Genomic DNA, 15333 nt, shown 5'->3' on the forward strand with positions numbered 1-15333 from the left:
GCTATTTCCATCCTTACCATTCTTTGCCATCATGCACTACATGTGAAGCCCCTGTATGGGGCTATCAGTGAGAAATTAAGCATTATACATTTGAAGCATTCAGAAGCATTGGTCTTTCTTTTCCATTTTTTTCCTCCATCCCCCCTGCCAGGCAATATACTATTCATATGGTTTTAATGCTACATAAATATTCATTGTCTCATGCCTGTTTGCTTTGGATGCTGTGTGCCGAGCTGTAACACGTTGCTTCTTTTGTTATATGTACACCGCTGCTTGCTTTAAATCAGTAGACTCTGAAAAAGCTTCCTGACATGTTTAAAATAAAAGTATTGCGTGTTAAAAAAAAAGATTACAGTCTCAGAAACCCTGTGGGGCAGTTCTACTTTGTCCTATAGACTTGCTGTGAGTCAGAATCAACTGGACACCAACAGGTTTGGTTTTCGATTTTGGTCAAGAAGTTTATATTCCAATGTGAGGAGACAAACAACAAGCAAACAAGAGAATTTCAGGCAGTAACCAGAGCTCAACAGGGCAATGTAACAGAAAGCAAATGTGCTTCTTAGTTCAATCAAGTATATGAGACCAAATGGGCAACACCTGCCCAAAAGCAATGACAAGACGGCAGGCAAGGTCAGAAAAACTGGACGAACGGACACGGACAACCCAGGGAGGAAAGAGAAAAGGGGAGAGTGCTGACACACTGCGGGGATTCCAACTAATGTCACAAAACAATTTGTGTATAAAATTTTTTAATGAAATGAAAAACTAATTTGCGCTGCAAGCTTCCACTTAAAACACAGCTAAAAAAAAGACTGAAAGACAAGGAAAGCAGGCTATTTAACAGTTAACTGGGTAAATTGTTACAGTCATACAATGAAATACCACGAGCTATTCACATCACCATGGACTAATCTTAAAAACACAGTACTGAGTGTCTGTGTGTGTGTGTGTGTGTGTGTGTGTGTGTGTGTGTGTGTGTGTGTGTGTGTGTGTGTTTCAAGACATGGGAAAATATATACCATGAATTCATTCATAACAGAGTTCATAAACAGGCAAAAGTAAAACTGCTTAGGCTACTCTATGTGGTGAAACTATAAAGAAAAATAAATAATTAACACAAAGTTCAGAACAGTGGTTAGAGGGTGTGGAGAAGGGATGAGAGGAAGAGGATGAACTCAGGGAAGGGACTTTAAAGATATTTGTCATGTTCTAGTTCTCAAGTTGAATGGGGTTTAACTGGGTGTTTATTTTACTATCATTTACAAAATACATCATAGATACTTTTGCATGTGTATTTGATTTTGTTTTAAGTTCTTTGACAACATCATCAAAGCTCTTTTAAAAATTCTGATTCAAAGAATTGGTAGTGGTAGATTCTGGTAACAGTGAGTTCAGCAAAGAACAGAAGATTAAAATATACACTATTTTTTAACCACTGAGTTCAAGAAGAGAAAAATGGGAGCTAAGAATGAAACAGGGTGCTAAGTAAAAAGAGACAGCTGAAAATTTTAATATGAGAAAGACCTAAACAAGTTGATATGCTGAAGGAAAGGAAATTTAAAGACACAGAAGAATTGATGAAATGGAAGCAAAGGTAGGAAAGAAAAGGTTCAAGAATACAAGAAGTTGGTCCTGGCCACCGTCAATGTGCCAGGAACGAGCATGATTAAAGACCAGGCTAACCACAGTATTAAACTATAGTCTCTGGGTTCATCCATGTCTATACATGGCTGAGAATGGTGATGAGAGTAGAGACTGTGTCTATCTTACTCACCAAACCACTCCCAGCACCTAGCAGGACTACATTTGCCATATGGTAGGTAATCAATAAGTATTTATTAAATAAATGAATCAAAACTGGAACACATCTAGAGGACACAGATTCAAATTCTACTATACAGAGAACAAAAACCAAAGAAATAAAAAAAAAGTAAGTTAAACGCATTAAGTCACATTTTTAATTCAGTATGTCACAATGAGAAAAAGGAATTTCAAACAGATGTCATGAACAAAGGCTAAGAAAACTGGGCAGGGTTTGTTCTGGGAAAAGCCAAACAGTCCTATGTAGCAGGAATGTACAGTTCCTACAAAGCTTGGAAAGAGTGGGAAATAAACCTGAACACAAAAGCAAGGACAAGATCTTGGTGGACCACAAATTCAGTGGAAAGTCACTGAAGACATCTAATCCACTGCCGTCGAGTCGATTCCGACATCTAAGGAAGGAGTTAACAGATCTGAACTCTCACATTAAGCAACTGTTTTCAGTTGTGAAGGATGAACTGAAGAGGATTGGAGAACAATTCAAGATACCGTTAAAATAACTTATGTAAGAAGATATCAGGACTTTACAAAAATAAAACAAAATCATTTATTCATTCATTTATCCTACTATATGACAGCAGGTTCAGCATTGGACATAAAGCAGGTGAAAAAGTAGAGTCTCTGCCCTCAGTAGCTTACATTCTCGTGAAGACCAAGAAGAAAAGAAACAAGACATTTACACGCTGTAATAAATGCTATGAAGATAACATAGGGTGCTGTGATGGAGAGTGACGGGGAGGGGGCTAACTTTCAAAAGGGTTGTTAGGCAACCTTCTTCAGATGGTAACATTTAAGCCAAGACCAGAAGGATCACAAGAAACCACTGAGAAGGAAGATATATTTGGGAGGGTTTTTCAAGCAGAGAAAACAAGGAGCTGAAAGATCATTGTGACAGGAGCCTAAAAGAAAATATGAGGTGAGTCTGGATGAGAAAGGCGTAGCAGGACCTTGAAGAAATGATAAGAAGTCTGGATTTTATTCTAAGTGGATAAGCTTTGTGGCACATTATATGGGCAGAAGAGATGGGTATATTTTGAAGGTGAAACGAACAGAATTTGCTGAAGAATTAGATGTGGAGGGTAATTTAGAAAAAACAAAAACTAATGCCTAGGTTTTCTACCTTGTTCATGGGAAAATGGTAATCACATTTACTAAGATGGGGGAGACTGAGATAAGAACAAAAAGGAGGTGGGAGGAGGGAAGGGGATAAGTCAATAATTCTATTTTGAACATGTTACATTTGAGATGCCTGAGATATCAAAATAGTGATGTCAAGCAGGCAGTCAGGTATTCAAGAGCCAGATGTGGCAACAAATATAAATCTAGGAGTTATCAGCAACAATTACTATTGTTAATCATAAATAATATTTAAAGCCATAGAAAGGAATGAGAATATATTAAAGAGAGTCTAATGATAACAATAATAACAGCAACAGCAACAGATAAACTTAAATGGTGTCTTACTATGTCCCAGACACTGTTCTAATTATTGACACATTATCAGTCCATTTTAGTCCTCAAAACAACTCAGATCAGGAAACTGAAGCACAAAGAGATTAAGTAACTTGCCCAATGTCATTCAGCTAATTTTAGAGCTGGGATTCAAGCTCAAGCAGTCCAGCTCCAGAGTATATGCTTTTATCCACTTCATTACACTGCATATGTCAGCAGACATGAGAAGAAAACTGAAATTCAAACCCTGAGGCACTCCAGCACTCACAGATGGGGAAAAGAAAAGTCAACGTAAAAGTCCAGGAGCGAGTGGCCTATGAGGTAGGATGGTGATCAACTGGATCAAATACTGGTGAGAATCCTCAGGATTCAGATAGGGGGAATAAAAAAAGGAGAGGACCCATAAACTACTAAAATTGAAAGGAACACCGGCAATCATTTTGCGGGTGAAGAAAGGCAGCTTTGGAGAGATTCAATTATAGGAAGTTAGTTACTGGTGGATGTAGGACTAGAATACATGTCTCCTGATTACCAGCTCAGCGCTCCGTCTGGGATTTCAAGCTACAGCGGCAAAGGTGACACTGAGAGCCTGTATGACTTGAGAAACAGAAATATTAATGAGGATGACAGCGACAAAGACAGGGACAGTTAATCGGAGTGTTTACTATGACATAGCACACCATGCTCAGCACTTCACATATCTCATTTCATTTTCGCAACCCTTCTGAAATAACTGCTTTCTTTCATCCTCATTTTACAGAGGATAAAATGAGGCCTAGGAAGTTTAAATAACTTGTCCAAGGTCATGATTAATGAGGAAATATGAATTTGAATACAGGTCTGTCTTCAGTATTGTCTCAGCCATTATGTAATATTGACTCTGTAACACTAAAAGAGCCCTGGTGGTGCAGTGATTAAGCGCTCAGCTGTGAACTGAAAGGTCAGCAGTTCAAATCCACCAGCCACTCCAACGGAGAAAGACATGGCAATTTGCTTCTGCAGATTACAGCCTTGGAACCCCTATAGGGCAGTTCTACCCTGTCCTATAGGGTCTCTAAGAGTCAGACTCAACAACAGTGGGTTTAGTGGGGGGGTTTTTTCGGTTTTTTGAAGAGTAACATTAGCAATCAAGACAAGGGGGAAAAAAAAGAGAGTAAGGTTCAAGGAAGAAGTTTAAAATTTTTAAATTTGGACACACTGAGTATGGTGTATATATAGGACATCCATTTGAAGAAATTATGCAAGAGTGAACAATTCTTGATTGTTCAATGTAAAGAAAAGTACATTAATAAATCTAGAGTAACTGGTATCCCCAGCACCTGGTACAGTATCTGTCATTCTGAAGGTACAATTTAAATGTTCCCAATATGAAGTATGTTATCTGGGAAACATTCATGATTAAAATATGAGCGATCAAGAAAAAATCTAATCAACTGCATGGTAATCTAGTTGTCTAATTTTTTTTTTTTTAATGTTAAAAAAGACAAATGTCTGCAGTAAGGGAAAGAGAGGGGCCCTGGTGGCACAGTGGTTAAGTGTTTGGCTGCTAACCACAGGGCTGGCAGTTCGAATCCATCAGCTGCTCCTTAGAAACACTATGGGGCAGTTCTACTCTGTCTTATAGGGTCCCTATGAGTTGGAATCGACTAGACAGCAACGGGTTTTTTTAAGGGAAAGAGAAGTTATTAAGTATTTATTTTATTAATATTTATCTAACTGATAGCAAAACCAGACAGGTATCCACTACTACAAGTAAGAAGTACTTCACCAAGCTTTTCAAGAACCTGGAATAAATAACCCTCAAAGCCCTTCACTTGCCCTTATGATGGATTCTGTGGTCAATAGGAAGCTGATTTTTAATATGGTTTCCCAGGTGCCCTGGTAATCAAAAAGGGTGCTTTTGGTGGTAGATGTGAACATTTTAGTCACTAAAACGGCTTATCTTCCATAGCAAACTAATAAATTGACACGTAGGTTTATAAATCAATCTCCTGAAGAGGATTAATCAGTCCTTTGGAACTAATCAACTTTGAGAGAGCTGATAAAAAAAAATCATTTGTGAAGCCACAAAATTGAGAACAAGTCTCTTGACCTTGCTGAACCTACTGCCACAGCCTGTAAAATTCTAAATGATCCAGTCTGACTCCACCTGCAGCTCTCTTTTTTAATTCAATATCTCTCTTACAACACCCAGGACAGAGTTACTGGTATACCATTATCACTCACCCAGTGCTCAGCATTTAGAAGAATGCCCTAAAATATTTGCTGAATAAATTACCTCAACCAAATGTCATTAAGATGTTACATTTTCAACTCCGAAAACTAAGTGGTTCAAAGAATGGTTTTGTCACAACAGCACGTTTAGTAAGTATTAAATTTGGTACATGCTTTTACTAGTTCAGGTCCTCCCACCAACTGATTTTCAATCTCTAGAATTTGTTATTTATTCTTGAACACACACCTGCCTCCGACAGGGCAGGTGAATGTCAGAAGCTTAAGTAGAATACATTTTCAAAGTATTATGCAAGTGACAACTAAATAGACAGGTCAAGGAATTTCCAAAGTTAATTTTTAGCCTGCATCTTTCAAACCCTGCCATTCATAGACAAAATACTCATAATAATAATTATAACCACAATTAACAATTATTAAGAGTTTACTATGTATCACCACATGAATTTTCAACAACTCTGTGACATAACTACTTCTCATCCCCACTGGACACATGAAGTGAGGCTTGGAAAGGCTAACCTGCCTAAGATCACAGAGCTAGTGAATGGCAGAGCTAGGAAAACTGAATGACTCCAGAGTCTAGGCTCTTAGCTATCTTATTCAGTTTACTAACTTAAACACTTCCTTTTATAGTTTACTTTAATTCAACAGATTAAACTATTGAAATTATCAATAGTTTCTATGTAAACATTTTTGTTGTTGTGTGCTGTCGAGTAGATTCCAACTCATAGTGACTCTACATGACAGAGTAGAACTGCCTCATAGGGTTTCCTAGGCTGAAATCTTTAGGAGAGCAGATCGACACGTCTTTTCTCCCAAAGAATGGCTGCTGTGCTGCTAGGTTCCAACCGCCCACCTTTTGGTTAGCAGCCAAGGGCTTAACCATTGCACCACCAGGGCTCCTTCACATAAACATACCTTTCTGCAATTAAAATTTCCAGATGAATCTTAAAATACTTATTACAAATGTCTAAGGTCTGAACTACCAGAAAATAAACAGACAAAAAAAAAAAAATCAAAATGTGTGCAAGAGAAGGGTGCTTTTTAAAACAAAAGACAGGAAGGCTTTCAAAGAGAAGAATGCTTTTAAAGCCAGGAGGTCGTACACAGGCACTTTACTTGGAAACAACAGAAATGAAATTTCACACCAGTCAATATTTGCCTCTTCCCTGCTTACTCCATTCCCTTACCCAGATTTCCTTAGACGTCCTAGTTCACGAACCTCAACCACTAAATACGTGTAAGGCAATTCTCTTTAATATTCACTTAAGTTCTCGAGAATGAACACTACTGAAGAGTTTACTCCAATTATGTCGTTTCAGGTAAAGCGCTGAATCATAAGCTCAGAAGGGTAGCTAAAAAGTAAGCCTGCAACTGGGAAGTTACAGACGTCAAATCACAGCAAGAAACCAGTGAAAACTTTCCCTTACCCTCCCCTTTGCAAGAGCCCTCAACTAGTGTCCTAAAAGAAAGGAGCCCTGGTGGCGCAGTGGTTAAGACAACCGAAAGGTCGGCAGTAGGAACCCACCAGCCACTCCGCGAAAGAAAGATATGGCAGTTAGCTTCCGTAAAGATTTACGGCCTCGGAAACCCTAGGGGGCAGTTCTACTCTGTCCTACAGGGTCGCTAGGAGTTGGAATCGACGGCAGAGGGTTTGGCTTTCTTTTCGTTTGGAAACTAGGGTACTACATCTTCTTGACACTTCTGTCACCTACCTGACTCCCATAATACTCTTTCTCCATATCGAAACAACACCTCAAGCTTCTGTCATACAAACCCCTAATCTCTATCCCTTTTCTCAACCCTCAAAGCTCCCGTCAGAAGACGGAGAAGGCTGCCGCACCTCCCAAGCCAAGAGTGAAGATCAAGGAGGAGAGTGAGACGGAAAACTTTTGCCCAACCTCACCAGACCCAGAGGGGAAGCGTGTCTAGCAAGAAGACGACGGGACCTGCGCTGCCCACGTGGGCCCGAGGAGACCAGACCCAACTCACCAGGCCATCGATCTGCACTTGCTTCACGGCCGAGTCTCCGGAGCCGCCTTTGCCTTTGCCTTTCCCTGCAGTGCCCGTGGTGGAGCTGGAAGAGGTGGCGACAGAGCCGGTGCCTTCCTTGCGGGACGCCATCTTCCCAGCCGGACAGGAAGAAAGAGAAACTGACTAACCGGAACCGGAAGTATAACCTTCGCGTGACGTCATGGACAGAGCTGTGTTACAGGCCGCGTTGCTAAGAGGAGAGGCCAGCGTAGGACCCCGCCTTTTTCCTTCCCCCACCGACTAGTGTTCCTCCCCGGCGGAATACTATGCGCATGCGCGCTGTGGAATTGCGAGCCTTTTTCCGTTGAGTAGTATCGTAGGCTTTTTTAATGTTTTCAACTTTATATTTATTTAGTCATCCTCGTTTAGAGAGATGATCATAATAGCATTATAGCTCGCATCTCTGTAGCGTCTCGTGCGTAAAAATGCTTTCACTTCTGCTTGTATTAATCTCCATTCCCAATCTTGTAAACTATGAAGGTAGTACTAGCTCCCACTGTACGTCTTACGAAACTGAGACGTGGTTTGCCTGACGTCATTCTGTTAATTAGTGGCAAGACGGTATTGCAATTTGTCTCATGTAGTTTTAAATAGTGATAATTTTAAGATAGTTTATACAGAAATTAATTCAAACATAGGAACTTTAAACGGAATTACAGACCTTCATTGCTATTAGTTTCGTGTAGTATATCGGTGACTGAAATACCAAAGATGTTATTATGTAAAATGTTGAATAATGATGCAGAACGTATTACTTAAAAATTAAGTATGTATTCAGAACTGATAAAGTGGATACATCAGGGAAGGGCATTTCCCACCCTGAAGTTTTTTGTTCTATTTGTTGTTGGGGGGAGGGAGCCTCGTGGTTCAGTCGATAAGCAGCTTGGCTGCTAACTGAAAGGTAGGAGGTTTGAATCCACCAGCCATCCACAGGAGAAAGATATGGTAGTCGGCTTCCCTGTTGCCTTAGAAACCCTGTGAGGCAGTTCTTCTCTGCCCAGTAGGGTTGCTATGAGTCAGAATCAACTCCATGGCAACAGGTTTGGTTTTTTTGGTTTGATTGTTGGGAGAAGAAGGAGGTCTTCTATTACAATCTGAGAACAGAAATAGTTATACCTAACAAAGGATCTCAGACAAATTACTAATGATACAAGAGGAAAAATTAATATCCAGTCTTTTCAAGTACATGTGGAATATTTATCAAAATAGCACCCTGGGCCATAAAGTTAGTCTTTACAAATTTACAAGTGTTGAAGGCTGATCATAGTAGAATCACACTAAAAATCAGTAATAGAATGATAAGAAAAGGAGAAGGAGGAGAAGGAGAAAGAAAATCCCTCACAGAACAATCAGAACTGGAGATGTGTGCCTACCACTTGGTATCAGTCAAGATGAGTATCTGTTGGGGGAATGGTCTGCCTCTACACCTCCCATCCAGGCTGCCTAAGAAAAGGCCTTAGGCCCAGAGCAATCTCTTATAAGGAGGCTGGGAATTGAGTCGCCTTCTCTCTCCCAGTTCCTTCTCATCAGAGAAACCTTCCCCCTGTTCTGGGCGCACAGTAACTTTTCTGTGTCTTGCACATGTGCAGGCACCATACTGCCCCTGGTCAACCCTACTTCTGTATCTGTTCCTGGCAGGGAGAGAATGGGGTCTCTTCTTCTACAGCACGAGAAGGGGAGCTTGCCAAATTCTAAGAGCCAGCCTCGGCGTGGACTGAAGGGGAAATAGGCTTTGGAAGGCCAAACATGGGCGCCCCCATGTGGTCCTCCAGTTTACTACAGTTTGCATTTTTATGTAAGCCCCTGGCATGGAGCCACTATTGTCCACTATAAAACCTCTACCCTCCCACTGCGGGGGCGGAGATCTGGTCTGGTCCTGCTGCTGCCCAGGACTTGACCTCTTATGTAAATCTCCCTAGTATACTCCATTGCTGCTACAAAGTTGCCCGCCTCTTTCTTTGGTCTCTCGCATCCTCCATTTTTGGAGGCAAATTTCAAGTTACCCAGGTTATTTACCAACAAAAATAAGTTTACTTAGTTACTTTATCCTACAATATACATAACACATAAAAAACAAAAACAAACCTGTTGCCGTCAAGTCAATTCCAACTCATAGTGACCCTATAGGCCAGAGTAGAACTGCCTCATAGGGTTTCCAAGGAACCACTGGTGGATTCGAGCTGCTGACCTTCTGGTTAGCAGCTGAGCTCTTAACCACTGTGCCATCAGGGCTCTGCATAGTATGTTTCAAAATTACAATACAGTGATATTGTAGTAAAACTACAGAGTAAAGTTTAAAATTTCTTTACAATTTTTTTTGTCCTTAGCGATATCCCACTCAGGATTTACAGTCATGTGTGCCAGACACATTACACACCACCACCACCACCACCAGTTGCCATCTAGTCGATGGTGACTCCATATGTGTCAGAGTAGAACTATGCTTCATAAGGTTTTCAATGGCTGATTTTTTAGACATAGATCATCAGGCCTTTTTTCCCTGGTACCTCTGGGGGTGAACTCAAACAGCCAGACTTTTGGTTAGCAACCAACCATTTGTATCACCCAAGGACTCCAAACACCGTACACAGGTTTTTTAAATCTGACCTAAGATGGTGCATTTGGGTCCTCTGTCTAAAACAGCACTCCTCGTAGCCCAGAGGTATAAATATAAAAGAAATTAAGAAATAAAATCTTATGATGTAGAATTGGAATTAAGAAACCAATATGAATACCTTAGCTACAAAGGCCCTAGAAGCAATGACACTTCCTTCACTTGGATTCCTGGTTTCCTTCCTATCTCACTGGCTGTATATTTCTTCTCAGTGATTCTGCTACCCCTCCCAAATCATTTAATAGTGAAGAGCACCAGAGTTCAGTCCTTGAACATCTTCTTACCTTTATCTTTATTCCCTATTACGGTGATCTCATTCACTCTCAGGGCTGTAAACATCACATACATGCTTATGATTCCCAAATTTACATCTCCCCAAGACCTCACCACTGAACTATAGACCAACATATCCAACTGCTTATTCAACATAGCCACTGAATGTCTAATAGGCACTTCCAACTTAACCTTTCCAGTTGAGCTCCAGATGTAACCCCTCCCCCATAAAAAGTTCCTTCCATAGTCTTCTCCATCTCAGTTGATAGCAGCTCCTAGCAGTCTTCTAGCCGATAGGTCAAAAACCTTGGCATCACCATTGACTCCTCTGTTTCCCTCACACGCCATACCTGATCTGTCAGGAAATTCTATAAAAATGTATTAAGAATCCAGATTTTTCTGGAATAGATGTACTTTTCCCTATTCCTCCTGATAAGTACAACTAAGAACCCTGGACATTACATGTAAAACAAACATAAGACTCTGAAAGGTGGGAAGAGGAAGGAAAATCAGTGACCGCGAAGGATCTCAGGACCCAAACAACAAGACGATGGTGATTTCCCCAGATTTTTATTTGTGTCATATATCCCGGAATGGGAGAAGTTTGGCAACCTGGAAACACCAACAGTCTCAGACAAAAGATGATTCAACACAAACCTGTTATCTACACACTGTCAATGGAGACCATGTGGGGAGCCTAGACTTCCATCATTATTCTACAGTAATGTGGCATCCCTCCCACTCTCCATTGGAGTGGTGTCAGAGGAGGCGTAATGGAGGGTCAGAATTTCACATCAGCCAAACAGTAGCAGGGCCACCCCTCCTCCACTGTGTTTATCAGTGGAGCCAACATGGGGAGCAATAAAGAGACACTCGTACCCCTACCACACAGGAAGAGTTAGTGAACACCTAGTGGGCAGTTGGAACTTCCACCCCCCACCCTACTAGAAACAAAGAGACCCTTCCTGCAGGAGTCAACAGAGGCCAAGTGGGCCAAAATTCAAAATGCAATAACATTTACTATCATTCAAAAAATGAAATAATTGGTTGTAAATGTAGCAAAATACGTGTAGGACTTGTATACTGAAAACTAGAAAATAATGATGAAAGGAGTCAGAGAAGACCTAAATTAATGGAGAGACATCATATTCAAGGATTAGAAAACTCAATATACTAAAGATGTCAATTTTCCCCAAATTAACATACAAGTTTAATGCAATTGCTATCAAAATCCTAGAAAACATACATTTTTTATATAGACAAGATTATTCTAAAATTCTTATGGAAATGCAAAGGAATTTAAATAGCTAAAACAATTTGAAAAAGAAGAATCAAGTAGGAGGAATCAATCTACTCAATGTCAAGACTGATACAGCTACACTAAGCAAGATATAAACTGAAGATTTTTAGCAACATCTGCAGTCTGAAATTGATCAAACACGCAGTCAAGATGTACTGATAATTAACAGTGATTGGAATGTGAAAGTTGGAAACAAAGAAGAAGGATCAGTAGCTGGAAAATATGGCCTTGGTGTAGAAACAACACTGGGGATCCCATGATAGAACTTCGCAAAATTATCAATGTATTCATTGCAAATACCTTTTTTCAACAACGTAAATGGCAGCTATACACATGGACCTCACTGAACAGAATACACAGGAATCAAATCGACTACCTCTTCGAAAAGAGACAATGGAGAAGCTCAATATCATCAGTCAGAACAAGGCCAGGGGCCGACTGTGGAACAGAACATCAATTGCTGATATGCAAGTTCACGTTGAAACAGAAGAAAATTAGAACAAGTCCAAAAGAGCCAAAATACAACCTTGATATATCCCACCTGAATTTAGAGACCGTCTCAAGAATAGATGCATTGAACATTAATGGCCAAACACCAGACGAGTTGTGGGATGACATCAACAACATCATACATGAAGAAAGTAAAAGGTCATTAAAGAGGCAGGAAAGAAAGAAAAGACCAAAATGGATGTCAAAAGAGACTCTAAAACTTGCTCTTGAACATAGAGTAGCTAAAGCGAATGGAAGAAATGATGAAGTAAAAGAGCTGAATGGAAGATTTCAAAGGGCAGCTCCAGAAGACAAAGTAAATTATCACAATGAAATGTACAAAGACCTGGAGTTATAAAACAAACAGGGAAGAACACACTCAGCATTTCTTAAGCTGAAAGAACTGAAGAAAAAATGTAAGCCTTGAGTTTCAATACTGAAGAATTCTATGGGCAAAATATTGAACTATGCAGGAAGCGGCAAAAGCAGATGGAAGGAATACACAGAATCACTGTACCAAAAAGAAGTGGTCAGCATTCAACCATTTCAGGAGATAGCATATGATCAAGAACCAGTGGTACTGAAGGAAGAAATTCAAACTGCACTGAAGGAATTGGTGAAAAACAAAGCTCCAGGAATTGACAGAATACCAACTGAGATGTTTCAACAAACACATACAGCGCTGGAGGTGCTCACTTGTCTTTGCCAACAAATTTGGAAGACAGCTAGTAGCCAGCTGACTGGAAGAGATCCATATTTGTGCCCATTCCAAAGAAAGGTGATCCAACAGAAACCGAAAATTATCAAACAATATCATTAATATCACACGCAGGTAAAATTTTGCTGAAAGTAATTCAAAAGCAGTTGCAGCAGTACATCAAAAGAGAACTGCCAGAAATTTCAAGTCAGATTCAGAAGAGGACATGGAACAAGGGATATCATTGCTGATGTCAGATGGATTTTAGCTGAAAGCAGAGAATACCAGAAGATGTTTAGCTGAGTTTTATTGACTCTGCAAAGGCTTTCAACTGTGTGGATCATAACAAATTATGGACAATATTGCGAAGAACGAAAATTCCAGAATGCTTAATTCTGCTCATGAGGAACGTGTACATAGACCAAGAGGCAGTCATTCAAACAGAACAAGGGGATACTGCGTGGTTTAAAATCAGGAAAGGTGTGTGTCAGGGTTGTATTCTTTCGCCATACTTATTTAATCTGTACGCTGAGCAAATAACCCAAGAAACTGGACTATATGAAGAAGAAAGTGGCATCAGGATTGGAAGAAGACTCATTAAGAACCTGCGATATGCAGATGACACAGCCTTGTTTGTTGAAAGCAAAGAGGACATGAAGGTCTTAGTGTTGAAGATCAAAGACTACAGCCTTCGGTATGGATTACACCTCAACATAAAGAAAACAAAAATACTCACAACTGGACCAATAAGCAACATCATGATAAACAGAGAAAAGATTGAAGTTGTCAAGGATTTCATTTTACTTGACTCCATAATCAATTTCCATGGAAGCAGCAATCAAGAAATCAAACAATGTATTGCACTGGGCAAATCTGCTGCAAAAGACCTCTTTAAAGTGTTAAAAAGCAAAGCTGTCACTTTGAGGACTAAGGTGCACCTGATATGTAATCACCTTATATGCATGCCAAAGCTGGGCAATGAATAAGAAAGACCGAAGAAGAATTGATGCAACTGAATTATGGTGTTGGCAAAGAGTATTGAATATGCCATGGACTGCCCGAAGAACGAACAAAGCTGTCTTGGAAGAAGTACAACCAGAATGCTCCTTAGAAGCATTGATGCTGATACTTCATCTTACATACTTTGGATATGTGATCAGGAGGAACCAGTCCCTGGAGGAGGACATCATGCTTGGTAAAGTAGAGGGTCAGTGAAAAAGAGGATGGATTGACACAGTGGCTGCAATGATGGGCTCAAGCATAGCAACAATTATGAGGATGGTGCAGGACGGACAGTGTTTTGTTCTGTTGTACATAGGGTCGCTATGCGTCTGAAACGGCACCTAGCAACAACAACAACAAGCAAAACAATGTGGTATTTGCAGAAGGATGAACATATAGATCAATAGAACAGAATAGAAAATCAAGAAATAAACCCACATTAATATGGTACAACTGATTTTTGACAAAGGGGCAAAAGCAATCCAATGAAGGAAAGGTAAACTTTTCAACAAAAGGTGCTTAACCAATTGGACATCCATAGGCAAAAAAGTGAACCTCGACCTTCATCTCATACCTTATACAAAAATTAACTCAAAATGGATCATGTACTTAAACGTAAAAAAACTGTGAAACTGTTAGAAAAACATTAGAGAAAACCTTCTGGATTTAGGGCTAGGCAAAGAGAATGCTTAGACTTGACATCAAAAGCACAATCCATGAAAGGAACAACTGTTAAATCGACTTCATCAAATTTAAAAGCTTTTATTCTGCAGAACACTCCGTTGAAAGTCGAATATTCTTCTGTCTCCCAAGAGCAAGGCCAAAGTTAGTCTAGTTTTCTGAAGAAAAAACATCTGTAATTCAGACATCCATGATCTGAACTCTAATAGGAAAATAATCTTTAAGAATTAGATTTTTTTTAAGTAGGCTCTGTGATTTCTTAGATTCCCTGCACTGAATGTATTTGAAGTTGCCTTGGTTTAAAGTATCTTAGAAATGAAACGAAATGGAAACACTGTCCTGCTCCTGGATTTTTCTTTTCATTTTAAGCCAATAAAAATTAAGTTGGGGCAGTGATGTAGCACTAGCTAATGTGGCAACTGCAATGACATGGAGAAGCTCTGGACTCAAATTCCAAACACAACATTTTAAATATATATATACAATTTCCTGATTTGTGCATTATACTGTGGTTATGTAAGAGAATGTCTGTCTTCTTAGAAAATATACAGTCAAGAATTTAGGGGTAAAGGAATATTATATTTACAATTTAAACAGTTCAGAAAAGTATAAAAATGTGTATTTTTATCGAAAGAAAGAATGACAAAGTGTATATAAATGTTAACATTTGAGAAGTCTGGCTACATGGGAGTTCTTTGTTCTATTCTTGCCGCTTGTCTATAACTCTGGAAATATTTT

General features: G+C 39.7%; 1 protein-coding gene across 2 annotated transcripts in view; it reads right to left on the minus strand.

The window, feature by feature from the left end:
- Positions 1-7668, minus strand: part of EIF3H (eukaryotic translation initiation factor 3 subunit H) — a 110237-nt gene extending 102569 nt beyond the window's left edge. The window contains exon 1 of one of the 2 annotated variants that reach the window (XM_023728165.1): positions 7498-7668. In XM_023728165.1, the coding sequence (XP_023583933.1) occupies positions 7498-7629 (132 nt within the window). In that variant the 5' untranslated portion in view covers positions 7630-7668. The remainder of the gene's footprint in view (positions 1-7497) is intronic. The other variant, XM_004372962.3, reaches the window with a different exon arrangement.
- Between the last annotated feature and the right edge of the window lie 7665 nt (positions 7669-15333).

This window comes from Trichechus manatus, unplaced genomic scaffold (genome assembly GCF_000243295.1).
Source record: "Trichechus manatus latirostris isolate Lorelei unplaced genomic scaffold, TriManLat1.0 scaffold00022, whole genome shotgun sequence".
NCBI lineage: Eukaryota > Metazoa > Chordata > Mammalia > Sirenia > Trichechidae > Trichechus > Trichechus manatus.